The sequence below is a fragment of the Globicephala melas genome, chromosome 7 (genome assembly GCF_963455315.2).
Source record: "Globicephala melas chromosome 7, mGloMel1.2, whole genome shotgun sequence".
Lineage (NCBI taxonomy): Eukaryota > Metazoa > Chordata > Mammalia > Artiodactyla > Delphinidae > Globicephala > Globicephala melas.
Genome location: NC_083320.1, coordinates 29,221,657 through 29,248,511, shown reverse-complemented (window position 1 = coordinate 29,248,511; position 26,855 = coordinate 29,221,657). Strand labels below are relative to the sequence as shown.

Below are 26,855 nucleotides of genomic sequence, written 5' to 3'. Positions count from 1 at the left end.
GGTACCACCAGACCCACAAGAGAGAAGCTTTCTGGTTGAAAGTGCCTGCCCTGTTTTAAATTTTGTAACACTGCCTCTTCTTGACACTTTCATCAGTGTATCATAGATCTTTTGTGAGAAATCAGTATCTACACATATACATATAAGGTTGATAACAGAGAGAAAATGATTAGGAAATGTTTTCCTACCGAATAATTTTAGTATCCATCTGGCTGAGGTATGCAGTGACCCTGGGGGTAAGACACTAATGATTTGTATGCAAGAATACCAGAAGTTATGGTCCTAGGGCTTTGCCCTAATGTGTTAGGGGCTCACCGAAGTCCCTTATAGCTCTGACTGAGAGCATTCTAGGCTCACACTTCACTGTCTTCCCAATTTTGCTTGATGTCATGTCTTGCACTTCCTGGCATTCTAAATGGACTTCGTTGCACCTGCTCCATCTAAGGGCACAAATAGCTAAAGTCTGTCAAACATGACAAATATTTTTAGATACAGCACTCCCCCTGTAGATACAAAAATCCATTTTCTGATTCTGTCTCATCCTCCTATAATTTTGACCTCTATAAGTACAAGGATTATTAGAAGCAGAAACTGATCAGATAGCATAATCACCTTAACAAGTTTACTACCCTTGCGTCCGGGCACTCCTCCAAGCACTTTAGAAACATTATCTCTTGAAATCCTTGCATCAATTCTGGGATGTAGGTGCTATTTACGTCCTCATTTTACAGGTGAGGAAGCGAGGCACAGCAAGGTTAAGTGATTTGCCCCAAGTCACACAGGTGGGAAGTGGGGTGGGGTCACTTTAACAGAGCCCTGAGTATTTTTTTAAAAAACACCGATTACATTGGTTGGGGGGGGGGATATTAATTTTCAAATTACTACTTGAAAAATAGAAATCTTATTATTTAAATATTTGTTTCTTAATTTTTAGAATGATGGGAAAAGATCAGCTAGTCATAAAAGCTAGTAGAAAGAAAATGCACAGTAGCGAAATCACACAATCAGAAGTTCTTGGCCTCTGCTTCATACTTTCTAGTCCAGATATCCCGACTGATTTTAGAGGGGACAGTGTTCTTCCTAGCTGCTATGAAATCACGCTGTTTAAAACCAGACACGGAAACGGGAGCTCACTCACATGACGGAGTCGTTTTCAGTTTTCTGGCCAGCTCCGCCTTCGCTTTGCCTTCTACGCCCAAGGCCACAGCGATAATATTGTGGGCGAAGTTTGGGGCGTATCTCATAAGCAAAGACGTTTTGAGATTCACAAAGGTTTTTCCTCCCACAATAATTCTGACGGAATCATGAGCATTTTTCTCAATCAGGGATCCGTAGAGGTGGCACAGAGTAGCCCTCCTTCGGATGCAGTCTTCCAAACTGTACACCTCCTTGTCCACGTGGTCGTCGAGGAAGATGATCACGTGGGCCTGGCGGAAGGCCTCCTCCGCTTGGGTGCAGAGGGACACACTCCGCAGGAAGGGCGACGCCAGGTCCTGAGCCTCCTTCACAAGGCTTGTGAGTTTCTCTTCTGCCTGCTTGTTGTCAAATAGGTTTATGCTAATTTCCATATGAGGTCCAAACACTTCACCACTTGTCAAGATGGGAATTAGGTTGTAGCAGGCAGGAGCCGATGCACTAATAAAAATGCAAAGCCGATTACGAGTGGTTAAATCTTTTGCTCCTTTTCAGGCTTTATTCTTTTTTTTTTTTTTTTAAGTACCAACCATGTATAGAAGTCTTTTTTTTAAAAAAAAAAAATAGATTTATTTATTTTTGGCTGTGTTGGGTCTTCATTGCTGTGCATGGGCTTTCTCTAGTTGCGGCGAGCGGGGGCTCCTCTTCGTTGTGGTGTGCGGGCTTCTCATTGCAGTGGCTTCTCTTGTTGCAGAGCACGGGCTCTAGGCGACCGGGCTTCAGAAGTTGTGGCTCACGGGCTCTAGAGCGCAGGCTCAGTACTTGTGGCCCACGGGCTTAGTTGCCCCGCGGCATGTGGGATCTCCCCGGACCAGGGCTTGAACCTGTGTCCTCTGCATTGGCAAGTGGATTCTTAACCATTGCGCCACCAGGGAAGTCTCCAGGCTTTATTCTTAATAGATATTCTTCTGCATGTGCATTAATAGGGTAATATAAAATATTAAATTGGCATACACAGCTGCACAGACATTTTTAAGGCTAGAAATCAAAAGTAGAAAAAAATAATTCTCACTGCTAACTTCTTGCTTTGGCCATCTGAAAACAATACCAGAGTAAGAAATGTACTTGTTTATAAGGCTTTTCAAATTAAATAGAATAGGCGAAAGCAAAATTTAAAAGAACTGTGTCATATTACTGTATATTACTGTAATTACGTGTTACTGTAATTACGTGTTTATATTCTTTTTAAAAAAAGATAAGGAAATCAGTTTCATTTAACCATAACTCTTTTCTATTTTGTACCCTTATCTGCAAAGTAATGACATCTTTTAGAAAGGTCTATTTTTCCAAATCCTTATAAAGAAGCCTAGGATCAACACAGGCGAGGTATCATGTATCTGCACCCACAATTCAGCTACTATTTGAGTACTCTATAGCTTGGCTGATAACTGAGAGCCCTAATGACCCCTGAGGGGGAGTTTTGAAATGCATCTGGGCATTTTTTCACAGTGGGTTTGGAGAGAGGCGCAGTGGTGTTTTCAAGAGCATCTGTACCATTTTAATCCTTTAAAAATATCTAGGGGCTTCCCTGGTGGTCCAGTGGTTAGGACTCTGTGCTCCCAATGCAGGGGGCCTGGGTTCGATCCCCGGTCGGGGAGCTGGGTCCCGCAGGCCACAAGGAGGAGCCCGCATGCCGCAAATAAAGATCCCGCGTGCTGCAGCTAAGACCCAGCGCCGCCAAATAAATAAATAAATATTAAAGAAATTCTAAAGCAGATGTAATATTATTAAATCTGAGTGTAAAGTTCATGTACGGTTATTACATCATTCTCAGTTCTTTTCTGCATTTGAAATCTTTCATAATAACAAATAATTTTTCAGATGAGCCTGTATATTAGGATACACACATAGATAGTAAGAAGGGCAGTGTGAGAGACAGATTGAGAGGTGGGGAAAGGAAAGGGGGAGGGAGAGATAGAGCAAGATGGACAGCAAAAGGACAAAGAGAGAGACAGAGCACAGAGATAGAGAGAAAAAGCAATGACAAACATCGAATGTGTCCACCCACCACTGAGAGCGAGAGTGATGAGAAAAAGTGAGAAGGGGTAAGAGTGACGGGGGTGAGGTTAGAGAGAATGAGTGCAACATGGAAGAGCTAAGGATGAGGACAACTCTAGCAAGTGGGAAAGAGGAAGAGGGCAACAGTCAGGAAGATGGGGGAGGGAAGGAAGGAAACAAGGGAGAGGGAAGGAAGGACAGTGAGGCGACGAGCAGGATCGTATGAGCAGCAGACAGCATGAGACACACAGAATGAGGGCAGGAGAGCTGGAGACGGTTATGAAAAGTAAACACCTTTGCTATAAAGTTACTCTTAGATTTAGTATGTATGTGTATTATATGCATATTACATACACATTGAATCTATATATAGTCTAAAACTCATACATGGGGCCTCACTAGGGGATATATAGGCATATACATATATTACATATCTATAATATTTGTATACATACACACAAGTCTCACACTTGACACCCAGATATTCTTCCATCATGTAATTAATCCTACATCACTGTCCTTCTAAACATAAAACGTCAACCTCACGAATCCTGGGATTTGACGGTCCCACCTGGTGATCCAGACCTGCAAGGGGTTGATGAGACCTTTCAGGGCTTCTTTCTCCAGCTCTTTTTCTATGTGTGCCCCCAGGTTCTCTTGAGCAACTGTCTTCATCAGCTCAGTTGTCATGCTAGAGGTGACACCATAGTAAAGCTAAATATTGGGAAAGAAAAAATCAACACCAGAATAGCTGACAATGGCTATAATGGAAAGTTCTTGTTTAAAGCCCAAATAGAGTAAAAAGAGAGCTGAGAGAATACCTTAGAAAGCAAGACATTGGAAAAATATAATAATAGGAGAGAACAATAATGTTTTAGACAGATAAATCAACTGAATTTGTATACCTGGGCATGTTCTAGGAACTCGTTATATCCTCCCAAAAGCAAACCCTTTCCTCCACGATCCAACAGCTCTCTCCAGATGATGGGGGAATTTTTGTGACTCCACTTATTCTTTTTACACAACTCTTTCAGCCACTCCTATTGAATGATAGAGTCCATGAGAAGTCGCACATTGAATCTGCCTTGGAATTCAATTCAATGCTTTAGAGTTCAAACGTTAAAATACTAGTTTGTTTTTTTTTTACTACCTCTGTGTATACATAATAAAATTTAGATATCTTTAAACTGTAAAATATAAATATAGAAATAGTGATGAGTTGAGTAACAAATTAATCAAGTAAGAAAGAATATTCTTCGAATTCATCGACCAAATAAAGGTACTGAATGTTGCTCTCTTTCCTGAGTAGACCTGAAGTGCAAGGTTTTGGCTTAAAAAAGGAGCCGAGTTTTCCAACTCAAATGGTCTTCTGTATGAGATGTCTCTGGTCTTAGGGCCATATAAATTTGATATTGCTTTCCAAATATGTGAGTATAGTTTATATTTTTTAGATTGAATTAATGAGCTAAAAATTATCTGGGGATTTCTGATAATATTTACTAGAAAAAGTTTAAATCATCATTATCTGGTCTGTGTACACCAGGCCTTCCAATGACAATATCTGCATAGAGACAGAATGCAACATTTCTATGGGTAAAGTACATGGCAACATTCTTGTCTTTGGAGGAATGTATCATGAAGCTACCTTACAAATGAATTTCCCTCGTTGATGTTTCCACCATGATGATTCCCCCATGGCCTCTCTAGTCACAACGTAGCCTGACCAGTGAAATACTGGGAATCTAGAAGAGACTCTACCTCAAAGGACCTTCAGCAGCGAGCAGGGCATGGTGATGTCCTGGCAGGAGCTGGGAGAATATGTACAGGACTGGACCCTGAGGGTGCTGAATCAAGAGTGGAACATAAAGCTGGACAAGAGAGAATTTCTCAAAATGAATCACTCTTCTGCTATTCAAGAGTGTACACCCTGACAAAGACCTCAGAAGAGAGTCCAACATGTTGCTAGGATGGCTCTTCAGAGCTCAGAGCAAGGGATAAAATAAAGTGGAAATGCCAGAACTGTCATGGAAGACCATGGAAGAAGGGATGAAAAAGCTTAGAAAAAATGGGCTCGCTAGAGTGGATATGCTATGACGGAAGGCTGGAAAACTATTGGTCACCTATGTTCTCTGGAAGGGCCTGGAGGACACTACATTCACCAAAGTGACAAGGAATGCACTGATGAGAGGGGTCTCAGCATCACTGAGAAGCCTGGTGTGGCTGTCAATTCTGGGCCATGGCTGTTAAATGACATGCTCTTATAGAGCTGGGCCCCATGGCAATTGGGATGATAGAATTCTGAAATAAAAGAGGACGGGGGGCAGTGCCCACCAGAGAACGTCTATTATGACAGAAGCACTAAGCAACCCAGCAGTAAGATAACTTAGACAGCTGAAGGCACAATGGGGAAATGAAAAAGTTAGAGCTTATGCAATGGTCTGAGAAAACAAGCTATCACTCATCAAAGCTGACCTAGCCATTGCTGCTGCCATTAACAGAGATCAACGCAGACCTCCTGTTAATGGCACTAACCCTCAAAGACAACAACCAGCCTCTTGGTGGCAATCTGATCACATTGGACCCCTTCTACCCTGGAAAGAGCAGTGATTCACCTTGATTTTAATCAACATATATTCTAGATAAAGAATTGCCTTTATTGCTTGTAGGATTTTGGCCAGCACCCTGTTCAAGACTTTTCAAAATATTTAACCTACCAACATGGGATCCTGCATAACATCACTTTGAACCAAGAAACCCATTTTAAAGTAAACGATGTATGACATTGGGCATGAAACCAGGGACCCACTGGCCCTATCATATATGGCAACATCCAGCAGCATGATAGAGGGATGGAACAACACACTGAAGATGCATGCACCAGCTTAGAGACTGATACCTTGCAAGGATGGGGTACCATCTTTCAGGATGCAATATATACCACAAATCAATAGAGTTTTGCCCCAATAGGTCGAATACATGAATCCAGGAACCAAGGATGGAATTAAGAGTGACCCTGCTTACCATCACTCCCAGTGACCCACCCAGGGTGAGGGGTGCTTCTATCAGGAAGAGTCCCATTAAACTTTAATCTATGGCTGCCACATGGTCACTTAGAGCTCCTGTGCCAAGAGATCAGCCAGTAAGGAGAGGAGTTACCATCATGGAAGGGGTAATTGCCCCGTTGATCAGGAGCACGTAGGGCAGCTATTACCCAATGTTGGCAGGAAAGAATGGTTGGCATCTAGGTAACCCATTGGGGCATCCTTGGTAGTGCCTTGTTTAATTTTGACAGCACATGGACAGGTGCAACAGTCCTATCCTGAAAAGGGAATAGAGACGAGGGCTCAGGCCCCTAAGGATACAGGTGTAAGTCACCACCACACCTAATAAGTCACCTGAATCAGCAGAGGGTGAGGGGAATCTACAATGGATAGAAGAGAAGAAAGGTGATGAGTCAGTTATGGTGCTGAACGATGTGTAGTGCTGAAATGATGTGCAGCGGAGACTATTATTCACTTAACTTCCTCTTATAAAGTTTCCCTGGGGAGAGATGCCAACCAGAATTCTGGAAGAGCTGTTCCCAGATGGTGTGAACGTATTATATGCAGCATGTGGATCCAAAAGGCACAACTGGTGAACTAGCAGATCCTGTCACGTGTAGTCCCTATTCCTCCTTCGTGACCAAGGCACTCATTCCCCCTGCCACGAGGCGTATTGGCTGTTGATGGCTCAGTGCTGAGTCTCTCTCTGGAAACTGACCTCAGCCAAAGGATGTTCCCTTGCCTAAGGTTAAGTCTCTTCCCCAGGGCAGCCCACATCCTCTGACTGTTAGCTGCAGGAGAACAAAAGCCTGGCCTCCTTGCCTGTTTGGGGGGGTATCTTTGAAGGGCCATCCCAGCTTCAGAGTTCCCTGCAGGGCTGGCTGAGCCCTTTGTTAGAGCTGTATGGCAGTTCAACTTCCCCCATTGCCCAGTCCTGCTGCTCTCATTCCTTCTAAGGATGTTGTTCCCAAGAACACTCCTCAGTAAAGGAAACGCCTTCCCCCAAATTTCCATCTAAGTCCCAAAGAAGGGTGTGTCAAATAAACAAGTCCCTCATGTCATTAGAAATCAATATGAAGGAGAATTGAAAGTTAAAAAGTGCAATATACGGGCTTCCCTGGTGGTGCAGTGGTTGAGAGTCCACCTGCGGATGCAGGGGACACGGGTTCGTGCCCCGGTCCGGGAGGATCCCACATGCCGCGGAGCGGCTGGGCCCGTGAGCCATGGCCGCTGAGCCTGCGCGTCTGGAGCCTGTGCTCCGCAACGGGAGAGGCCACAACAGTGAGAGGCCCGCGTACCACAAAAAAAAAAAAAAAAAAAAAAGTGCAATATAAGCTATGTGGATTCTTGGGGGGAAAATACCAGCCAAATTGATTCTACTTACTGGTTAGGGCCTCATTTGTTCTATTAGGTACTAGGAAAAAAATATAAATAATGTTTTGAGGCTGATAAGTCAGGACTGATTTTACTAATATTAAAATATCAATAGTACATGAACATTCCTGGAAAGCTATCTGATACACTAGCTAATATTTAATTAAATCAGAACACATTTTTCTGTGTGTGTGAGTTTAACAAACTGTAAAGGCCTCTTACCTCCCAAACATCAGGATGCTGTGTAATTTTATGTATCCGAAAATCAGGAAGATTCTTTTGTAAAAGATCTGCCAGAAGTTCTGCTTTAGCATAATATGGGCAATCTGCTCTACCTAAAAAATTCAAATTAGCAATATTTTCTTTCATCACATGGAAATTCTCATGTAGTTACAAGCATTTGTCATATAATTACAGAATTAATCACACAGTTACAATATAATTTATATAGAGCTATAGCATAAACTGCCATAACATAAACTTTTGATTTTTATTATATTGGCAAAATAAAATGACTTTCATAGGAGATCAGCATCATTAGTAATAAAATGTGGAAAGGAAAAAAGACTTGAATATTTATTCTCCTCCAGTGCTGTATTAGACCTCACTTCCTCTAAGAGGCTGCCAGGCTACTAATTAAGCATGAACTACTCATAATGAACTACTCATTAGTAGCTACTAAAAGGCAAAGTGTGAAGTGAGGAGTGGTGGTAGAATCACATGTGGACTTGCTATGTGTGCAGAGAGTATTGGGGGAAGGAGAAGTGGCGGGGAGAGAAGAGTCTGGCTTAACTTCTTTTTTCTGGCGTGGCTAGGTGATCCTGACCTTACTAGAGAGAAATCATGGGTGAGAAGTTTAAATTATAAAGCGCAGCTGGAAGTATCTGTAGTATATCTAAGTGGATATGACCAGCAGGCAGCTGCACCTGCAAATCTGAAGAGCAGGCCTTCTGCAATAGCTTAGGATACAGGTATTGCAGGCATAAACACAGAGAAAGTGACAGCCACTAAAGTTGGTGGGACTGGACGTCCGGTAGAGTAGGAGGGGCAGGGGCCAAGGGCAGAACCCTCTCTATAGCCTTCTTCCCCGATTACTCCCAATTCACCAGTTCTTCAACCTCCCGGTGACTTCTAAGTCATCATCCCCTCTCAAACTCCCCCTGGCTATTAGCCTCCCTGTTTAGTTCAAATCCATGACTCATGAATTCAGACCACTCTTCTGGTTCATGTCTGCAATTCTCTTGCCCCACTGTGCTTCTGGCAAGTAAGCCTGGTAAAAGCCCCTTACCCTGAATGAACCCAGTAACTTGCCTTTTCTGTGCCTGGGTTTCATGTACTTGGCACCCCTGGATAAACATGGTAGAGCTAAGCAGAGCGGTACCATTATAAATACATGGTCACCAGTCTCAACTGGCCCTCAACTCTTCCTGGAGATCCCTCTGTTTCCCTGGGCAGCACTCTCTTCTGGTCTCTACAATTACCATTCCAAACTGCCTACTTCCTTCAAGCCCCTTCCTTGTCTCCAATATTTTTCTGTACTATCAGAAGACAACAGAAAACTCTGCTTTCTACTTTACGCAAACTAAACCAAATCATACAAAAAGGCATCAGTTGGGAAATCCCCCAAGCTCCTGCCATCAAACCTACTAGCCTATCTGCATTTGGATTCCTCCTTTCTTTCTTTCTTCTATTCAGTGGAAGAGGGATCCTACCTCTTATCCAGATCCAATCTCACCACTTATGCTCTAAACACCACCCTCTTCCACCTCCACTGGTTATCCCCTTTTTCTAGCATCTTAGCTCTGTTTCTAATGGGCTGTTTCTACCATAATTAAAATATACTTATTATGTTTAAGTTTCTCCTGTCCTGAGAAACAAAAAGCCCCTTCAGTCATTGCCTTCTACCTGCCCTTTTCTATTAAAACTTGAAATAGTTCTTGAAATAGTTCTCTACACTTGCCATCCCCAGTTCCTCACTTCCATTGATTTCTCATGCCACTGCAATCTGGCTTTTCCCATAATTCTCTAGAAGGTCACCATGGACCTCCATGTCACTAAATCCAATGGATACTTTTTGATCCTTTTCTTGTTGACCCTTGGTAGCATTTGTCTCCCTTCAACTCTTGAAATACCCACTGTGGTGGGGGCATTCTTCAGGTTTTCTTCCTACTTCTCTGGCCACTCCTCATTACACTTTTAGGTTCCTATTCCTTTATTAATGCATTAAAAGGTTAGCATTCTACAAGGCATCTTATTTTCATACTCTATGATCCTTCCTGGATAATCTCCTCCACTCCTTTTGTTTCAAGTAGAAATCTGTATTTCCAGTTCAGAACTATCTCCTTATCTAGTTGTCTACACCGTCCTGTATTTTTTCAACTCCTTCTAAATGTCTCATAGGCACTCAGCATGTCTATGACAGATTTTGCCATCACTCCCCTACTAAATTTGCTCCTTCTCTTATGTTCTTTATGTTCATCTACCCAGTTATTTAAGAGTATTAACAGTATCCAGAGTATAAAGCCTACTCTTCTGCTTTTTTTCAATGACTTCCCATCTACCCAGTTATGCAAACTACTGCTTGGGAATAATTTTAACTCTTTCTTCTCCCTTCCTTTCTTCCTCCACCTAGTCAAATGTCTAGTTCTATAGATTCTGCTCCCTAACATCTCTCCAATCCATTCACTTCTTTGCATTTCCATTGCCCACCTTCCTAGACCAGGCCACCAGTATTTCCTTCCTGGACTACAGTACCTAACTGGGCTCTGGGCATCCAGTCTTTTTCTTCTCACATTGTAGCAATAACACTGAGATAAAATGCAAATTTTATTATGTATCTCCTTCCAAAAACCTTCCATGTACTTTAGATAAAGTTTAAAATATTGAGGGCTTCCCTTGTGGTGCAGTGGTTAAGAATCCGCCTGCCAGTGCAGGAGACAAGGGTTCGAGCCCCAGTCCAGGAAGATCCCACATGCCGTGGAGCAACTAAGCCTGTGCACCACAACTACTGAGCCTGCGTGCCGCAACTACTGAAGCCCATGTGCCTAGAGCCCGTGCTCTGCAACAAGAGAAGACACCACAATGAGAGGCCCGTGCACTGCAATGAAGAGTAGTCCCCACTCGCTGCAACTAGAGAAAGCCTGCACACAGCAACGAAGACCCAACGCCGCCCAAAATAAATATAAATAAAAATAAATACATCTAAAAAATATTGAACGTGGCTCACAAGAATATACATTATCTAACTCTGGCCTTAACATATGATAGTCTCTTCCTTGTACTCTATGCTCCAACCCTACTAAATCTTTTTCAATTTTCTGCTTATTGTATACTCTCAAAAATCACCAAACTAGCTTTCCTCATTGCAGCCCCACTCCCTGCTACCCGTGCCTAATTTACTTTCCTCCTCCCTACTTATTTCCTCTCCGATAGGTAACACTCATCTTTCAGGACCCTGATTAAAAAATCACTTTCTTCTGGGAAGTCTTTGCCTAAGAAAGGTCCCCTGCCACTGCCCCTGCTCCTATAGAACCCAGCCCTGCCACTGCCACAAATGCAACATTCTCAAAAATACTCTTCTGAATGAATAAAGGAGCAAAGGAAATAGGTTTTCAGGCAGATGGAAGATGACAATTGTGTTAAGGCATCAAAGAGGTCAAATAAGACAAGGACCGGACAGCTTCTGTAAAGTCATTGGTGACTTCGGTGAGGGCCATTTCTGAAAGGAGGCAGAAGTAGAAACCAGATTGAGTGGAAGGCGGACCTGGAGATAGAAGAGCAGTCTACCCTTTTGAGAAACTTGCTGAGAGGAAAGGAGGCAGGTACAATAGCCTGCTGCAGTAAGAGCCTCTTTGGTGGTTTTCTGGATGCCAGTCGACATTTCCAGTCCGTCCCCTCCATTGCTGACAAGGTGGGTTTCCTAAAATGCAAGCTCATTAAGATACCCTCCTGCTTAAACATTTTAAATGACTCCTCATTGCTTTCAGCATACAGTTCAAACACCTTTGCTTGGTGTTCTTGAAGTGCAAGGATCTGGCTTCTGCTCCCATTCTTGCCCCAGGTCCAGTCACTTCCTCCATATCCAGAGGTCATGACACTTCTAGCCTCTGTGCCTTTTTCTGGAATGTCCTCCCTATTCCAAACCTTCACAAATCGGCTCTTGTAACACCCCCCCGAGCCCTGTGTACATACCCCTCATTGCATTAATCACACTGTATCAAAAGTACTTGTTTACATGCTTCTGTATCCCAGGAGACTGAAAGCTCCTCGAAGGCAGGGATGTGTCTTTCCCCTCACTGTATCCCCTGTGTCCAGCAGTGCTTTGTACACAGTCACTGCCCAACATACATTTTTGAATGAAAGCATAATAAAGCCTGGGTGGTCCATATAGAGGCTGGAGTTGCTAGAACATAGGCGAGTTAAGATCACTGGCAAGCGGTCATAGGAGGAGAGTAGCTGTCGGTGTTTTGAGCGATCTGCGGGCGGACGCGGGGATCACTCACCAGCGAGTACGAATTTGGCCATGGTGAAGCCAGGACCCGCGGGCTTGAACCGCTGCTCCACCGTTTCCAGGCAACCACGCCGCTCGGGACTTGGCGCAGGCGCACTCTGAAGCTGAGCGGGGACTCTGGCGCCCAGCTGCGGAGGTTGCGTGTTGGGGTACACAGTTATACACTGTCATTAAAAGCTCTGTGGTCTCCCCCGTGCCTATTCCCTGCAGCTAAGAAAAACTAGTCAGTTTTTCGGTAGGCTTTCCTCACTCCAAGTAAACTATTTCCAACCTCCCGCGAACATAACACTTTTTGACCTATGAAGGATCCGTAAAATCTCGCGATACGCTCAGCTCGCGGGGAAGCTGTATGGCCGCGCCTCTGTGTAACCCGGGGGCTCTGAACTAAGGTGAGTGGAGGACGAGCATAGGTGGAACAGGTGGTCGTACTACGCTTTAGAATTCTCGCCTTTCAGAGAAAGGTCTCAGGAGTTGCCCGGGAAGTAACTTTAGGGAGGTGGGTTAATACTAAGAGGTCCAGCTCCGGAAGGACGGACCCCTGACACCGGTTCTGAGACCTGGTGAGACTGTCTGGTTGTTATCTCCAGACAAGCGCAGGCCACGTGCATCACTTTAGTTTGCTGCTTCTTCTGAGCCGTTCTACTTGTCCAAGTCCTTATTCTTAACAGTTCGTGTTTACCTGTAGTTAAATTCTTGTGTTAAAAAGTATACATCAAGGTTAAACCCTTGTTTTTCATTGATGACATCTTCAAGGCAGTGGTAACATAAAATGCCTTACTGCAAAGAAAGCAGGAAAACTTTTACGTCAGAAACCCACTTCCTTTTTTATTTTTTTAATACCTTATTTGTACAACGATTACTTCCAAAGTAACCTTGCACCTTTAAGGCTGTGTATATACACATTGTGGTAGAAATGGAGAAAGCCCATATTGCTAACATGGTTTTACCTTTTTAACGGAAATCTTAATGTCTCCCTAGGTTCTCACTTTAGTCTCTGTTAAATGCATTTGATATTTTTAAGTAGAAGTTTTACTCTAATTTTTATTTCTCTTATAACCCCTTCCCCTACAGGAAAGCGACGACATGTGTTTTCTTTCATATTTAGAAGCGACGTGTGTGTGTGATCTTGACAACTTTAAAGCCATTTGAAAGTGTTTCAGTGGCTAGGAAAATGAATAACAGAGCAGGTTCCTTTTTATGGAACATCAGACAATTCAGTACTTTAGTTCCAACAGGCAGAACTGTGAGGCTGTATCCTTCGGGATTTTGCAGACCAAAAATTGTTTATTCAAACTGGAACCCAAGAAAGCTCTTAAGTAACTTTGATAATAGAATGCAGTCATCTATTAGATATCTCTTTCAGGATGCCTTAATTTTTAAATCAGGAGGTGATGGCTTTCAAACAAAGGGCATAAGCACTGCAACAGTCCTTACAGTTGACAGACTACTTTGTTCTAGAAGGCTGTCCTTTAACTCAAAACACTTTGTCTCTGATAATGGATTGAAGAAAAACTTTCATCATGAGGCTTCCAATGAAGATGTTCTCACCAAGAGAACAAAACCAACCCCGATCAACTGTAGAAAACTGTCTCAGGAGTGTAATTCCCTGAGTGACGTGTTAGATATATTTTCAAAAGCACCTACATTTCCTAGTAGTAACTATTTCTCAGCCATGTGGACAATTGCCAAACGGATGTCTGATGACCAGAAGCGCTTTGAAAAACAATTGATGTTTAACCACCCTGTGTTTAGCCAGCTGTGTGAACAAATTATGAGAGAAGCCAAGATCATGCACTACGACAACCTGCTGTTTAGTCTTCATGCTATGGTGAAGCTCGGGATCCCTCAGAATACGCTACTCGTACAGACTTTGCTGAGGGTGGTCCAGGTAAAATCAAAAGGAGCCTTACATATACTTTTACTTGGTTTAGCATATCTTGAAAGAATGATGGGATGTAGACATGTAGCCTCCTTGAAAGAAACTTATCTTTGGGATGGTAGTTTATATTTGTTTCTGCATAGATATTATATGATTTAGAGTCCTTAAGTTTGCCAGATCTTTTTGCTGTAGAAATTTATGAAAGCTTGCCCCATTTTTCTTCTCTGGAGTTGAGTAATAGTGAATAAGCTAAAATGGGGAGAGGTACAAAATATACAAGGAAAGGTTGGGTAGTTGAAAGAAGGAGAGAAGGGAAGGGAACTAGTATTTATTGACTACTTATACTTTTTTCTTGTGTTGTCTTATTTAATCTTCACAATAGCCCTGTAAGGTTGATGTTACCTCAGTTTAGCAGATGAGGAAAGAGATTTAGTGATGTTAACTTGGCTAAAGTCACACAGCTACTGGATTGATTGATTCATACAGTAAACATTTATTGGGTGTCAACTATGTGTCAGTTACTAGACTTGTCACTAGGGAGGTAAAGATATAGAAGCCATGATCCCTGCCCTTATAACCTAGAGGGGACAACAGATATTTTGTAGGTAATTACAAAAATAACCAATGTTCATCTGATGAGTCATACATTTACTATGTTGTAGGCATGGTGCTGAGCATAGGGAATACAGTTACAAAATAACGGCCACATAGAGCTTTCAGTGCAATGAAAGAAAAATATAGAGAGTGCATTACAAGGGCTTCAAACCTAGCAGGAGTACGCCTTCATGATGGGAAGAGGTGATGGGAGAGGAGGATACAGGATTACTGTTTGAAGCAGTGATAGGTACAAAGTTTGAAAAGAGGATTGTCTCATGTAATTCTCAGTGTAGTTTTTAAAAGTAGGTATTGTTACTTTCATCTTACCGATTAGGAAATTTAAGCTTAGAGCGGTTAAATAACTTGCCCAAGGTCACATACCTGTTAGTGTCACTATCTGTAGGTACTTGATAAATATTTGCTGCGTGAATGAACAAACACCTCGACATAGTCTATAGAGCTAAAATTCAGGCCCAGTAGGAGATGATGGCTAAGCTGAGTCCAAGAAGTGGCCAGCACTTAGAAGATGGATAGCGAAGGGGATGGTGTTTCAAGCAGAGAAGACTATACGTTCAAATCCTGGAGAATAGTTTGTGGAGCTGAAAGTAGTTCATTGTGGCTGGAGGTACAGAATACTGGGGTTGTGAGTTGGAGGGAATGGAGAGGAAATTGTGTCTGTGGTTGTCAAGGAGGAGGGGTTGGGTGTCATGGCAAGGCATGAGGTTGGGGAAAAAGGGGATGAATCGTGAAGAGCCTTTTCTGCCTGGCTAAGGAGTTCGGATTTATCCTGTAGGCAATGGGGATCCAGTGAAATATTTTAAGCAGAGGTCATCAACGTGCTCCAATTTGTATTTAGATTACTGTGGGAGTGGGAAATGGAACGGAGGAAGGAGCCAATTTTAGTTTCAAACAAAGGAGTCAGTGTCCTGTTCGATGTCACTGAAATGATGCCAGATTGGCTGAGGAAAAGATGAGTTCATTAAAGTAATCATTTACCTTTTAAGAGTGGACTCTTCAGACTTCTGAACTCAATGATCATAATTAAATAATTTTTTTTGAAGACAGGAGTTTCCTGAGGATGATCTGATATATATCCTATCCTACTATAGAATTCAAGAATTGGGTTCATAGGTATATGAGAGTTTTTAACTTTAACTTTTTACATTACTATGATTTCCATGTTCTCGCCCAGGAACTAATTTGTGTGTCGTGTGTGAGTGTTTAAACCGCAGAATATCCGTGTTTTTTGGTAGACTGTGTTCCCTATATAGTTATTTAAAAGTGATTACAGTAAGTCGCTCTACCTGGTCAGTGATGCTCTAAATGAACTTTGGACAGGTATTCATATCAGCATAGTATCTGCATTGGTGAGGAATGGACAGTGGATATTTGGGGCCAGGTTAACTGTACATTTAATTGTATCTCACTAACATGTTGGAATGTTGCAAAGACATTTTAGCTAGGGATGAAATATGTCATCAGTGAAGTTTGCCCTTCAAACACATAGCCAGTGGTCTTTTCTTTCACAGTAGGTATTGATGGAATGCTATAAATTGTTAATGGAAACCCTCTCATGGGAATGAGACCTTTTTTCCTTCCAGGAGTATCTATTTCTTATCATTATCTGGTTCTGACTTGAGACTTTGTGACTAGTTAGCCATGTATTGTAATTTTAGCAAAAGAGCTTACATCTTTCAGATGTGATCACAAGTACTCTTGTGAGGTGTATAAGCTAGTTATGATTAAATTGTAGAGCACTAGGTAAGCTGTGTTGTTACTATTCGTTTTCTAAATTAGGCCATTTCTAGAACCTAAATTAGTACCCTAATTCAGAGGATTTGAAAGAAGGATCCATGAAGCCTGGGCTCCTCTTGAGATCCAGGTAGTGGTGGTAACATGTGACAGCAGATGTGAATCAGAAGGTTCACAACTGAGGTTGCAGTTTGATACCCAGGAAAGGATATAGGGAAATTGTAAGCGCAGCTGTGTAAGATTCTTTAGGGGTAGGAAAATTGTCCTGTAGCTCTAATATTACTGCACTTGTCATCATGATGGCTTTGGGTCTCAAGAAGAGGTAAAAATAATGTTTGATAAAAGTTATTTCAGAAGGGGAGGAAGGTAATCAATATCAAATCATTTTCAGTGATAATGGAGAATGTAAAAAAATGGTTGATACATAAAATTGATACATGAATGTATCAATTATTTGGAAAATTCACTTACATATGACATCTTGTTTTCCAAAGATGCTGTTTATTGTGGACAGACTCTGTGAGTTATTGGTTTGATACTTAATCCTTTAGTTGAAAGCATCAGTTCAGTGGTTTTGCTTGGGTGAGATAGTCCACTATGAGCTCATCACCTGTGGTATTTTTGTAATTATATTTCAATAGGAACGTATCAATGAGTGTGATGAGAAATGTCTTTCAGTTTTGTCAACTATCTTAGAGGCAATGGAGCCATGCAAGAATGTGGATGTTCTTCGAGCAGGATTGCGGTGAGAACTCTGTTACCCTTTCTTCAGGTGCCTTTCTCTGTTTCTCTTAAATCAAAAACGAAGATGAAAGTTGAGCTCCCTTTTTTGGAGTGGGGGCATGGAAGACTTTGTTAGTAGTTATGGTCTTTAATACCTTATTAAACTTAAAATAGTGACTCTGGATCAGGTAAAGCTGGAAATAATGCTTCTTTCAGGGTCCACCATAAAATAAAAGGCGTGGGTAACATTAAAATCTAAAATTATCTGAAAACGTAGTACTGATGTGGGCTGGGGGATAACTGACATGTACTCAGTTCATAATGGTTAATTGGGTACTATGTGGAGGTCACATGACACTGGCCCCGCTTGAAAAGGAGGTTAAGTTTTACAACTTATAAAATTGATGCACCTAATCTAATGTCATAGATTGATGAGAATAATTTTTAATTCCCTTTTTCATTGACTATGCATTAGGATGTCCTAATATAATCTCCTGAAATTTGTTCATGCATAAAGATAGCAAAATAATGTGAGAGAAAACAATACTAGGCTGGTCCTGGAGCTTTCACTATTTGCACTCTTGGGCAGGTAGATCATTTCTTTGGGCTTCATATTCCTTGCCTAGAAGTAGAAGCTGGACCAAATGACTTTTACGATTTCTCACCTGGCATTAAGATCCTAGGACTGTGGTATTTATTGTGTTTGATGACAGGATGCTAGTTGCTCAGCAAGTTTGGAAAATAGAACGTGTCTTCACATTACAAGCTGTAATGAAATGTATTGGAAAAGATGCACCGATTGGTCTTAAAAGGAAATTGGAGGTAAATACCTTCTGAATTTTCTCTGTTGGGTAAAATTTGAAAAAAATATTTCTTGTGATTTGCTATCATCTCCTAAAGTCAGTTTATTAGGAGGACATTATGCTTTTGTATGTAACTTTGCTAAAGTGAAATAATAGAAATAGATTTATTTTTATCTGTATATATATTTACGTATATTTATCTATATACCTGTTTGTCCGAGTCATCTTGCTCAAACTTTATCCTTTTTTATTTAAATATAGGAGTTTAATTTATTTTGCCACAAATGATAAATTAAATTTAAGTTTACTTTTCTTTAGATGAAAGCCTTGAAAGAATTAGACCAGTTTTCTGTTTTGAATAGCCAGCGCATGTTTGCAGTACTGGCCGCCATGAATCACCGCTCCATTATCCTTTTGAATGAGTGCAGTAAGATAGTCACAAGTAAGGGGAATTTTTCTTATATGATTTGTAGCATCCGATCTGTTCTGGACTATATTTGTTTTGTTTGTTTTAACAACTTTGCTGTTATATGAAAAATATCTGATGATATCGTTAGATCTAAATTTTATTTTTGCCTATAGTGTTTGTTTTTTTTTTTTAACAAAATATAGTGCTATTTTTTCTAAAGAAACAAAAGTACTGTGTATATAGTATCTTGGATCTTACAGTCAAAACCATCTGGTGATTCTTGTTTCTCTAACTCATTCTTAAAGGTAATATCCACGGGTGTCCCTTTAAAATATTGATCAGCATATTGCAGTCTTGCAGAGACCTCCAGTACTTCAATATAGATCTTTTTAAGGGAATAGCAGATTATGTGGCTACAACTTTTGACATCTGGAAGTTGAAAAAAGTAAGTATGTTAACAGTTTAGAGTAAGCCTCAGAAACTTTCAAGAAACGTATTAATTTATTTAGCATTCGAAATAATTCCTCTATCATTTTAAAGTGGTTTAGATTCCAAAATATTCCAATGCTAAATCGGCTTGAAAAATTAGCTCCTTATAAATTTTGTCTGGGGGTTACCTATTAATATATTATTCAATGTCTGGACCATCTTTCTCTCCAAAACAAAAATTATATTGTCCAAAGTTTGTTTTTCTATTTGTTCTTCAAAAGGTTGTATGGTACTTTGGTTGGATACTAAGGATTATTTCTGTCTTTCTACTTTTCCTTTATTAGATTTAGAATAATGGAGATAGGTGATGTGAGAGGCTTACGCTTTTTGAAGAATAAACTGTCATTACTTAATGATCATGTGTGTTTTCTATTTATGGAAAGTTTGCTTGTTTCTTCCAGAGTAAGAGCCTTTTAATTCAGGGCATGTGTTAATTAAACATCTAAATGAAGCAGCTGGTAAAAACTTCTTTTTGTAGTTAAGTAGTGGTAACCATGTTAGGTCACTGGTTTAGTTCACTTTGGAGGGTGAGGTTGACTTTAGTATGGAAATTGTTTTGGAAAGAGAAGTACTTATTGTGAGAAAGACTAAGAGGGAAATGAGAGGTGAACTGGAACATTTAATCATTGTATTTCAGCTCTATTCTCAGTTATAGAAATTAGTACTGAACATAGAAATTTTTGAGTTATCTCTTAGAATCTAGGAAGTGTCTAGGTTTGGAAGGGAGAGCAGTTCAAAATTGGCTTGGTCATTTTGAAAAACTTCAGAAGAGGTATATTTAAAGGTAATTTTCAGAGCTGTTATATGAAAAGCGTATAGGAAAATATTTATTTTAAATGAGATGGAAATATGGAAACCTGTGCTCTGGTTCTCAGCTTATAAAAAGAGGTTGATTGTTAACTCGATACTCTGATTCAAGAATAACTGGAACAGATTTTGTAAGGAAAAGATAATTGTTCCTTTTAAGGGAATATTTGGTCAGTCAGGACAATTCTATTGCGGTTTAAATATTTTGAGATCTAAAAGATTGCTAATAGCATACTGTAACTCTTAAGAAGTTTTCCCTCAATTCTTTCTTTTTTTAGGTTCTTTTTCTCCTCATCTTATTTGAAAACGTTGGCTTTCGACCTGTTAGTTTGATGGACTTGTTTATGAAGAAAGCAGCAAATGAACCTGGCTTCCTAAACGTGAAAAGCCTTGTCTCTATTCTTCATGTGTATTCTTCTCTCAATCACTTCCACAAATGCTGGACTCACGAGTATGTACTTGTTCTTTTTTTACTTTTTTATTGCCACATATCGTATTTATAGAAAAGATTACGAAGCTTAATGAATTCTTACATGCGAACCCATCCATGGCCTTCATCCATGTCCAGAAATAAAACATAATATTCCTTATTTATGAAGTTAAACAGAATTTTATTTTATCTTTGCTAAAGATATGTGCTTTGCTTTTGCCAGTTTCTTTGTTCTTTGCAATATATTTGGTAATTCAGCATAGGAGTTTTCATTTCAAACTCTCCCCCAGCTTATTCCCTCAGCTCCTGAGTTTATAGTTTAGTTTTGACCCTAACTCTTCATTTGGTCCCAGACTACTGCTTTCTATTCTTTTCATTTTAACCACAACCGTGCATTTCTGCTATTAAACACAGCAATTCCTCAAACATGCTGTGCTCTTTCATCTTCTTTCCACCCAGAACATCTTTCCTTCCTCTCTAGGTCAGTTCTAAGTTTCATTAAAAACCAGAAACGCATATAACATGTTATTTGTCATTTGTTAGAAGGGTGATTAAAAGCGCAGACCCTGGAGACACCTTGCTTAGGTTTGAATCTTAGCTCTGCGATTCATTAGCTACTTAACTTTGGCAAGTTACTTTTCTGTGCCTCAGTTTCTTCATCTGTTAAAATGGGGATGAGAAATAAAGAGTTATTTCTAATCGTATTGGGTTGTCTATGTCAGGTTCTTAAGGCAATGCCAGACACAGTAATTGTTAGATTAAAAAAAAAAAACTAGAGTGTCAGTCACAGAGGCCTTGGAGGAATAAACTAGGGCAGTTCTGAGGGTCTCAGTGGCAAGGTTCACTGGTCATCTTTTTGCCATCGAGTAGCTTGACTCCAACAGCTTTTTGTCCCTGTGGTTTTCCCTCAAGATTCAGATTTCCAAAAGAGAAAATCTGATCGAACGAGTTTGGGTCACATGCCCATTTCTTTGGGGCAGGTAATCAAAGAAGTGCTGGGCCAAGAAAAGCAGCTGCCCACTGTGCTCTCCATTGTTGTGAGACTCAGTTCATACTGCATGTCATGTGCCTTCCTGTAATTGTCTCCATCAGAACCCCTGTGCTTGTCATGTCTTATATAGCTTTGTCATGTGCCTTCCCTTAATTGTCTCCATCACAGCCCCTGTGCTTGTCATGTCTTATATAACTCTTTGGTGGAGCCTTGACACATAGCTGCAATTATTTGTCAATAAGCCTGTCTCTGCTCCATAATTGAAAAGCTCTCTAGAGCTTTTTAAACCACTTTATCGAGGTATGAATAACATGTAAAATGCTGTGCATATTCAATGTATACAACTTGGTGAGTTTTTAGCTCATTATTCTTGATTCTTCCTTTTCCATTAACATTCTCCTCCTCCTCATCTAAGTTTATTTGTTCCTTTAGTCGGAAAACTTGTACCAAGCACTCAGGTACTTAAGACAAAAATGAATGAGACATAATCCTTTCTGCAGTTAAATACAGCATGAACATTGAAGTGATAGAGTTTTATACAGTGTATATAGGAATAGAGGAGGGATGTACCAGGATGCTAGCCTGGCGAAGTGGAGGCTCAGGGTGGGTGCCAAGCATCCTGCCTGGAGGAGTTGGTACCTGAGCAGATCTTGAAAGATGGAGAGAGAGCAGTTAACGATGGAAAGACCATTCTGAGTAGAAGGGGCTCCGTATTCAGGTCAGGAAGGAAAGCAACAGCAGAGTACATGTGGGGAACGACACAGATTTTGGTGTCGCTGAAGCATGAGGTAACAGCATAAGAAGTGGGATGCGAGGAGACTGGGGAGGTGATTACCGCTGGGCTCCAGATCGGTCCTCTGCAGCCCCGCTGTTTCTTGCTGCATACTCCAAACTCCATCAGTTCTCCCTTTAGTAAGTGTTGCCTCACTGTTGTCTCTAGGACCTGTTAGCAGTCCTGCTTAGCCTGTCACAGCCTTCCTCACTTGGCCATCTGCTCCTCACGGGACCTCCCAGTTGATCTCACATTTCCCTTTATGGCTCATTGGTACTAAGGGCTTACTTCAGGGCATACTTGCCCTGCTGTGGGCCTCTCTGCCTGTGCCCCAGCCTCGCTAGTTATTACAGCATGAATGGCATGTACTTTCAGGAGTTAGTTTCAAGTGGTCTTCCCTTTTGCCATCTTTTCCACTTAACTGAAATTCTCCTTATCCCCAAAGCTACCCTATCTACTTTCTTTCCTGTACACTATCACAGTACTCTGCAAGTATCAATACTTCCTTTTTCTTATATAATGATATATAGCTTATGCCCTAAGAGTCAAATTGACCTGGGTTCAAAGCGTATCTGTGCCGTCTATCAGCAGTGCCACCCTGCACACGTGACCGTACCTAATTTTGATCTTTCCTCTCTGCCTCTGTGCTTAGCTGCTTTGTTATACTGCGTAACATTAGCTTGGGTGGTAGGATTAGGCTAGCAGTTCTTTTAACTCAGAGTATTAATAGCTAGAGAATTGTAATTGATTATAAAACTGCAGTGGAGTTCCAGGTCTTAAAGACTTACTCATGATAAAAAATCTAGCACAATGGTTAAAAGCCTCTGGACCCTGACAACTTGGATTCCAGTGCTGTCTCTGCTACTTCCTGGCTGTGTGTTCTTGGACAAGTTAGTTGACCCTGCTTAGCCTGTTTACTCATCTTTATTATGAAGAAAATAATGATACCTATCCCACAGAGTTTGAATAGGAATTAAATGAGTTAAAGCTTGTAAACATTTGCCCTGTGTAAGACATGTAGTAGTAGCTAACATTTATTGAGTGTATGTATTTATTATGAGATAGTCACTGACCTGAAAGATGTGTGAAGACTTATTGCAAGCCTGATTGTTTTATCCCCTTAAAGCTGTCAGTTCTGTGACACCTCACTAGCTCTACCATGACCTTGTCTACTCTTCATATTTGAAAGCTGACTCTCCTTTCTGCCCCTGTAGGTTCCTAGAAGTTATGGCTAGTGCTCTGACTGGTAGTCTTCACCACATCTCTTCTGAAAACCTGTTGAATGCTGTGTGTTCGTTTTGCTTGATAAACCATTTTCCCCTGGCCCCTATTAATCAGCTTCTGCAAAAGGACATCATCCATGATCTGCTGACGTCAGGTAGGATGTCAGTGCACGGTGGTGACTAAAATAAAGCAGTACTGCCAGGCTACCAGGTGATTCAGATTGGGGTCTCAGTTGCCGCAGTGTTAGTTAAAACGTGTGGAGCGGGTGCTCCTGATGAAAGGACCAATGATGGTGAAGTCAAAGGGCCATGCTTCAAACCAGCAAACCGGTAGAGGCTCCTTCAGGGACAGATCCTGCCCATAGACCCCAAGAATGAGAAACACAGCGTCATTGTTCTTTTTATTTACACTTCATGCACCTGTGCAAAGGTTAAATGTTCAGGTGGTTCTTTATGCCTTGATCAGAGGTGTTTGTACTTCTAATCCATATGTGTCACGTTTGAAGCCAAGTTAAGTCAACTTTTGCAGCTATAAACACTTTGTCACTCATGGCCTGTAATGAGGGCACAGCCGTTAGATCAAGAAACCAAGTAGTTACCAAAGTAGTGAATTTATTTACTCTTGGAACCAAATTAATTGTTGTCTTTCAGTCTTTACTATTAAATAAGGAGAAGCAATATCAGGCTAGATGTGTAAAATTTGATGATTATCTGGGAATAGAGTATTTTAAATTCTTTTAAAGACAACAGTATGAAATTCCAAAGTTGAAGTGTGGAAAAGGAACACCATGTGCTGATTTTTCAAGCAGTCTAACATGGAGGAAGCAGCCGTGAACCCAGGAGACCTGGAATCTAGTCCCAACTTTGCCTTTAATCAGGAGGCATTTTAACATTCCTGAGCATTTTCCCATCTGTTCAGTGAAGAGTTGAGGCCAAAGCACCTTGAAAGATATTTTAAAGTTTAAAACGTTATCAGGGCACTGACCTACACACTGTGGGACCTAGGGAGACACAGAGAGATTCCTCCTGATAAGAAGCAAATAATCAGAGTTATAGGTGCATTAATACAATTTCTTAGATGTAGCATTCATATTTTTCTTAACTATAATTTTCTTTCTCTCTCTTTTTTTTTTTTTTAAGGTGATGTGGAGAGGAATGTTCACAAGCTTCATGTTTTGGCTGCCTGTCTAAAACTTGATGATGTTCCTTGTCACAAGGACACACACTTAGTGCTGCCACAGCTGTCCTCCATGCCATTACATCCACATGCAAAGGTTGCCGAGGTGCTGAGTAGCCTTCTGGGAGAAGGATGCTTCTCAAAAAGTGTATGGTTGCCACATAATTATTATATCGGTATGGGACTTCATATGATTTTCCTCTGTTTTACTTCTTTTCTGACAAAAGATAAGGAGTTTACTGCAGCAGTCTAGTGTGGTGCAGCATTGGCTCTGGAGCTGGACTGCTGGGTGTGGATTTTCACTCTGCTACTTACTAGTGCTGTGTGTTAGGCACTCACCAGCCTCTTTCCTCATCTGTAAAATGGCAATAATAATATTACCCACCTCACAGGGTTCCTGTGACCAACAAATGAGGTTATACATATAAAATCCAGACTAGTATTTGGCACATGGTAAATAAGCTCAGTATAGCTTACCTGCTGCCATTATAATTATTGGTAGTGGTAGTATACCTTTTCAAACAAAAAATCACTTGGAGCGATGTTTGAAAAATTAGTATCAATTTTTTTCTTTCAGATTTTGAAATCAGAATGGATGCTAACAGGAGCCAAGTGCTTCCATTTTCTGACGTGGATGTGGTAACTTCTGCTACAAATATTCAAAGGTTGTTTACACATACGCATTTGCTGAGCTTTCTAAATTTAACTCTTAATTCTCGAAGACTTCATATTAAATAGCAGTAACAATACAAAGACCTTATGTTTGTATAGATCTTGTAATGCACCAAGGGACAACCATTAATCTACCCCTTAGGTATAAATGTGGGACCCTGTGGTTGAAGACAGTGGATTGGAGTTGTCCATTTAATGAAACAGGCAACTTTTTAAAATCAGGTTTTAAAGCTAAACAGTTCAATAAAACAGTGCTAATATAATTGAAACCATCAGTGTAGTGTAAATTTTTGACAAGATAATGCAGTAGTGATCATAAAGAATGAAGGCTTCTACTAAAATCAAATACCCAAAAAATATTTTTCTCTACTGCCAAACCTTTCTAAAGGTAGAGAAACTTTAGCTTTTTAATTAAGCTGTATTGTATATGGATCAAACCATACTGAAGTTAATTAGAAGTAGTTTCCTTGACTCACACAGTACAGAGAGTGTTTCTGGGAGAAATTGATGCTACTCCCTGAGAGAATATTCTGCCTTGTAGGCATCTGGATCAGGTCATATTGCACACACCCTGTGTTCAGTCATTCTTTGTGGAAAGGCTCTGTTAGGGCCTGTAGGGCACACAAAGATGAGTCAGACGTGGATCCTGACCCCAAGCGACGTATATCCCCTACTGCTTTGTAGCACATGCACGTAAATATGGTAGAGAGAGGTACAGAAAAAGTCTGTAGGGATTCAAACTCTTATCTACTCATCCCTCTCCACTCATACACAGCTCTGTAACTTTTGCACCTTTCTAAATCCACCTAGCTTGTTCCTTGGCCATCTTTTTCAGCCACTATCTTCCTTCTACTTATTACCCATCTTCCCTCAAAAAGAGGCTTTCTCTCTGACCCAGTTGAAACATCATTTTTCTTTTTCAGGTGTTCATCTGTTCTGGCATGATAATATAATGTAGTAGCTCTCAGCCTAAAGTACCGAGAAAAAATGAGGAATCAGTGTTCCTTTAAAGATACGAAATTTCTCTTACTTTATCTCAGATAACAGCCAGAGTATGACAGAAGACAGTAAGGATACAAATGTCTTTGTCTCCCCCAATGAACTTAATCTTTCCAAAAGGCCATGAACAATGAAAGACAAATTACACCTTCCACATTTTTGTTACACGTATACATTTTATCTTTTCAACGGTCTTGCCTATCTCTTAGTGTTTTCTTTTTTGTATTTGGTCTCCCCATTCTGGCTTTTAAATGTGTCTGTCTCTGGGAGACAATATTTACAAGCAGAGCATCTTCCATTTGGTATTATCTACATCAGTGCTTCTAGCAGCATAAATAATTATGTTTAGATCAGAGATTAGCTCTGCACAGGAAAGCCCTAAAATGGGTGCTTTCATATCTGAAAATTTTCCTCATCGAGAATGTAGCCATTCTTAAAGATGGTTAAGCGATACTGTTTGTATAAAGCATTTTTATAAGCTTGTGGTTCCTAAAATAGTCTTCATGTACTGGAATATCTGCATAGTCTAGGTAATGAGGAAGTGAAGGACTAACACAGGAGGGAATGGTGAGGAATGTGGTAAGTGGAGAGCTCAGCTTTGAAATCTCCAAAGAACAAGGATGCAGCAAGATTGTACATGGTCATCTCGTTAGTAACTAGTCTCACGTTTTGTGTTTTTGTTTTCAGAGTAGCTGTACTCTGTGTTCCTAGATCTACGTACTGTTTGGATTCAACCCACCCCAGAGGATTCCTTGCTATGAAAATGCGGCATTTGAAAGTAATGGGTTTTCATGTGATCTTGGTAAGAAAAAAATGCAAATGAAATAGTCTTCAGTTACTGATGTTCATTCTACTGGGAATGTTGTGGTTGAAGTTGGTTACTAGGACTAGATGAATTGTCAGCAGTATCGGAATAAGTGTTTTAGTTATTGTTTTCTTTGAAAAAGAACCTTTCTGGTATGTGAGTTGTCTCCTACTCAGCTGATACTGTTATTTACCTGGGGTTTTATAAGTG

At 40.7% G+C, this 26,855-nt stretch overlaps 2 protein-coding genes and 1 non-coding gene across 6 annotated transcripts in view; 2 read left to right on the top strand and 1 right to left on the bottom strand.

The window, feature by feature from the left end:
- The window catches only part of MDH1B (malate dehydrogenase 1B), a 29,110-nt gene extending 16,720 nt beyond the window's left edge, over positions 1 to 12,390 (bottom strand). The window contains exons 1-5 of the mRNA XM_060301956.1: positions 12,110 to 12,390; positions 7,830 to 7,942; positions 4,098 to 4,232; positions 3,764 to 3,906; positions 1,139 to 1,635 (exon numbers count right to left, since the gene is read on the bottom strand). Coding sequence (XP_060157939.1) covers positions 1,139 to 1,635; positions 3,764 to 3,906; positions 4,098 to 4,232; positions 7,830 to 7,942; positions 12,110 to 12,131 — 910 coding nt within the window. The 5' untranslated portion in view covers positions 12,132 to 12,390. The remainder of the gene's footprint in view (positions 1 to 1,138; positions 1,636 to 3,763; positions 3,907 to 4,097; positions 4,233 to 7,829; positions 7,943 to 12,109) is intronic.
- On the top strand, positions 2,720 to 2,792 carry TRNAG-CCC (transfer RNA glycine (anticodon CCC)). The gene has a single exon. It is a non-coding gene; the product is annotated as a tRNA-Gly (tRNA).
- Positions 12,257 to 26,855, top strand: part of FASTKD2 (FAST kinase domains 2) — a 55,526-nt gene continuing 40,927 nt past the window's right edge. The window contains exons 1-11 of one of the 4 annotated variants that reach the window (XM_030853790.3): positions 12,257 to 12,506; positions 13,189 to 14,005; positions 16,987 to 17,090; positions 17,782 to 17,890; positions 18,190 to 18,313; positions 18,586 to 18,725; positions 19,855 to 20,027; positions 22,984 to 23,147; positions 24,133 to 24,345; positions 24,747 to 24,834; positions 26,528 to 26,642. In XM_030853790.3, the coding sequence (XP_030709650.2) occupies positions 13,289 to 14,005; positions 16,987 to 17,090; positions 17,782 to 17,890; positions 18,190 to 18,313; positions 18,586 to 18,725; positions 19,855 to 20,027; positions 22,984 to 23,147; positions 24,133 to 24,345; positions 24,747 to 24,834; positions 26,528 to 26,642 (1,947 nt within the window). In that variant the 5' untranslated portion in view covers positions 12,257 to 12,506; positions 13,189 to 13,288. Of the gene's footprint in view, positions 12,507 to 13,188; positions 14,006 to 16,986; positions 17,091 to 17,781; positions 17,891 to 18,189; positions 18,314 to 18,585; positions 18,726 to 19,854; positions 20,028 to 22,983; positions 23,148 to 24,132; positions 24,346 to 24,746; positions 24,835 to 26,527; positions 26,643 to 26,855 lie in introns of those variants that run through there. The other 3 variants (XR_009564554.2, XM_060301955.2, XM_070045922.1) reach the window with 3 other exon arrangements.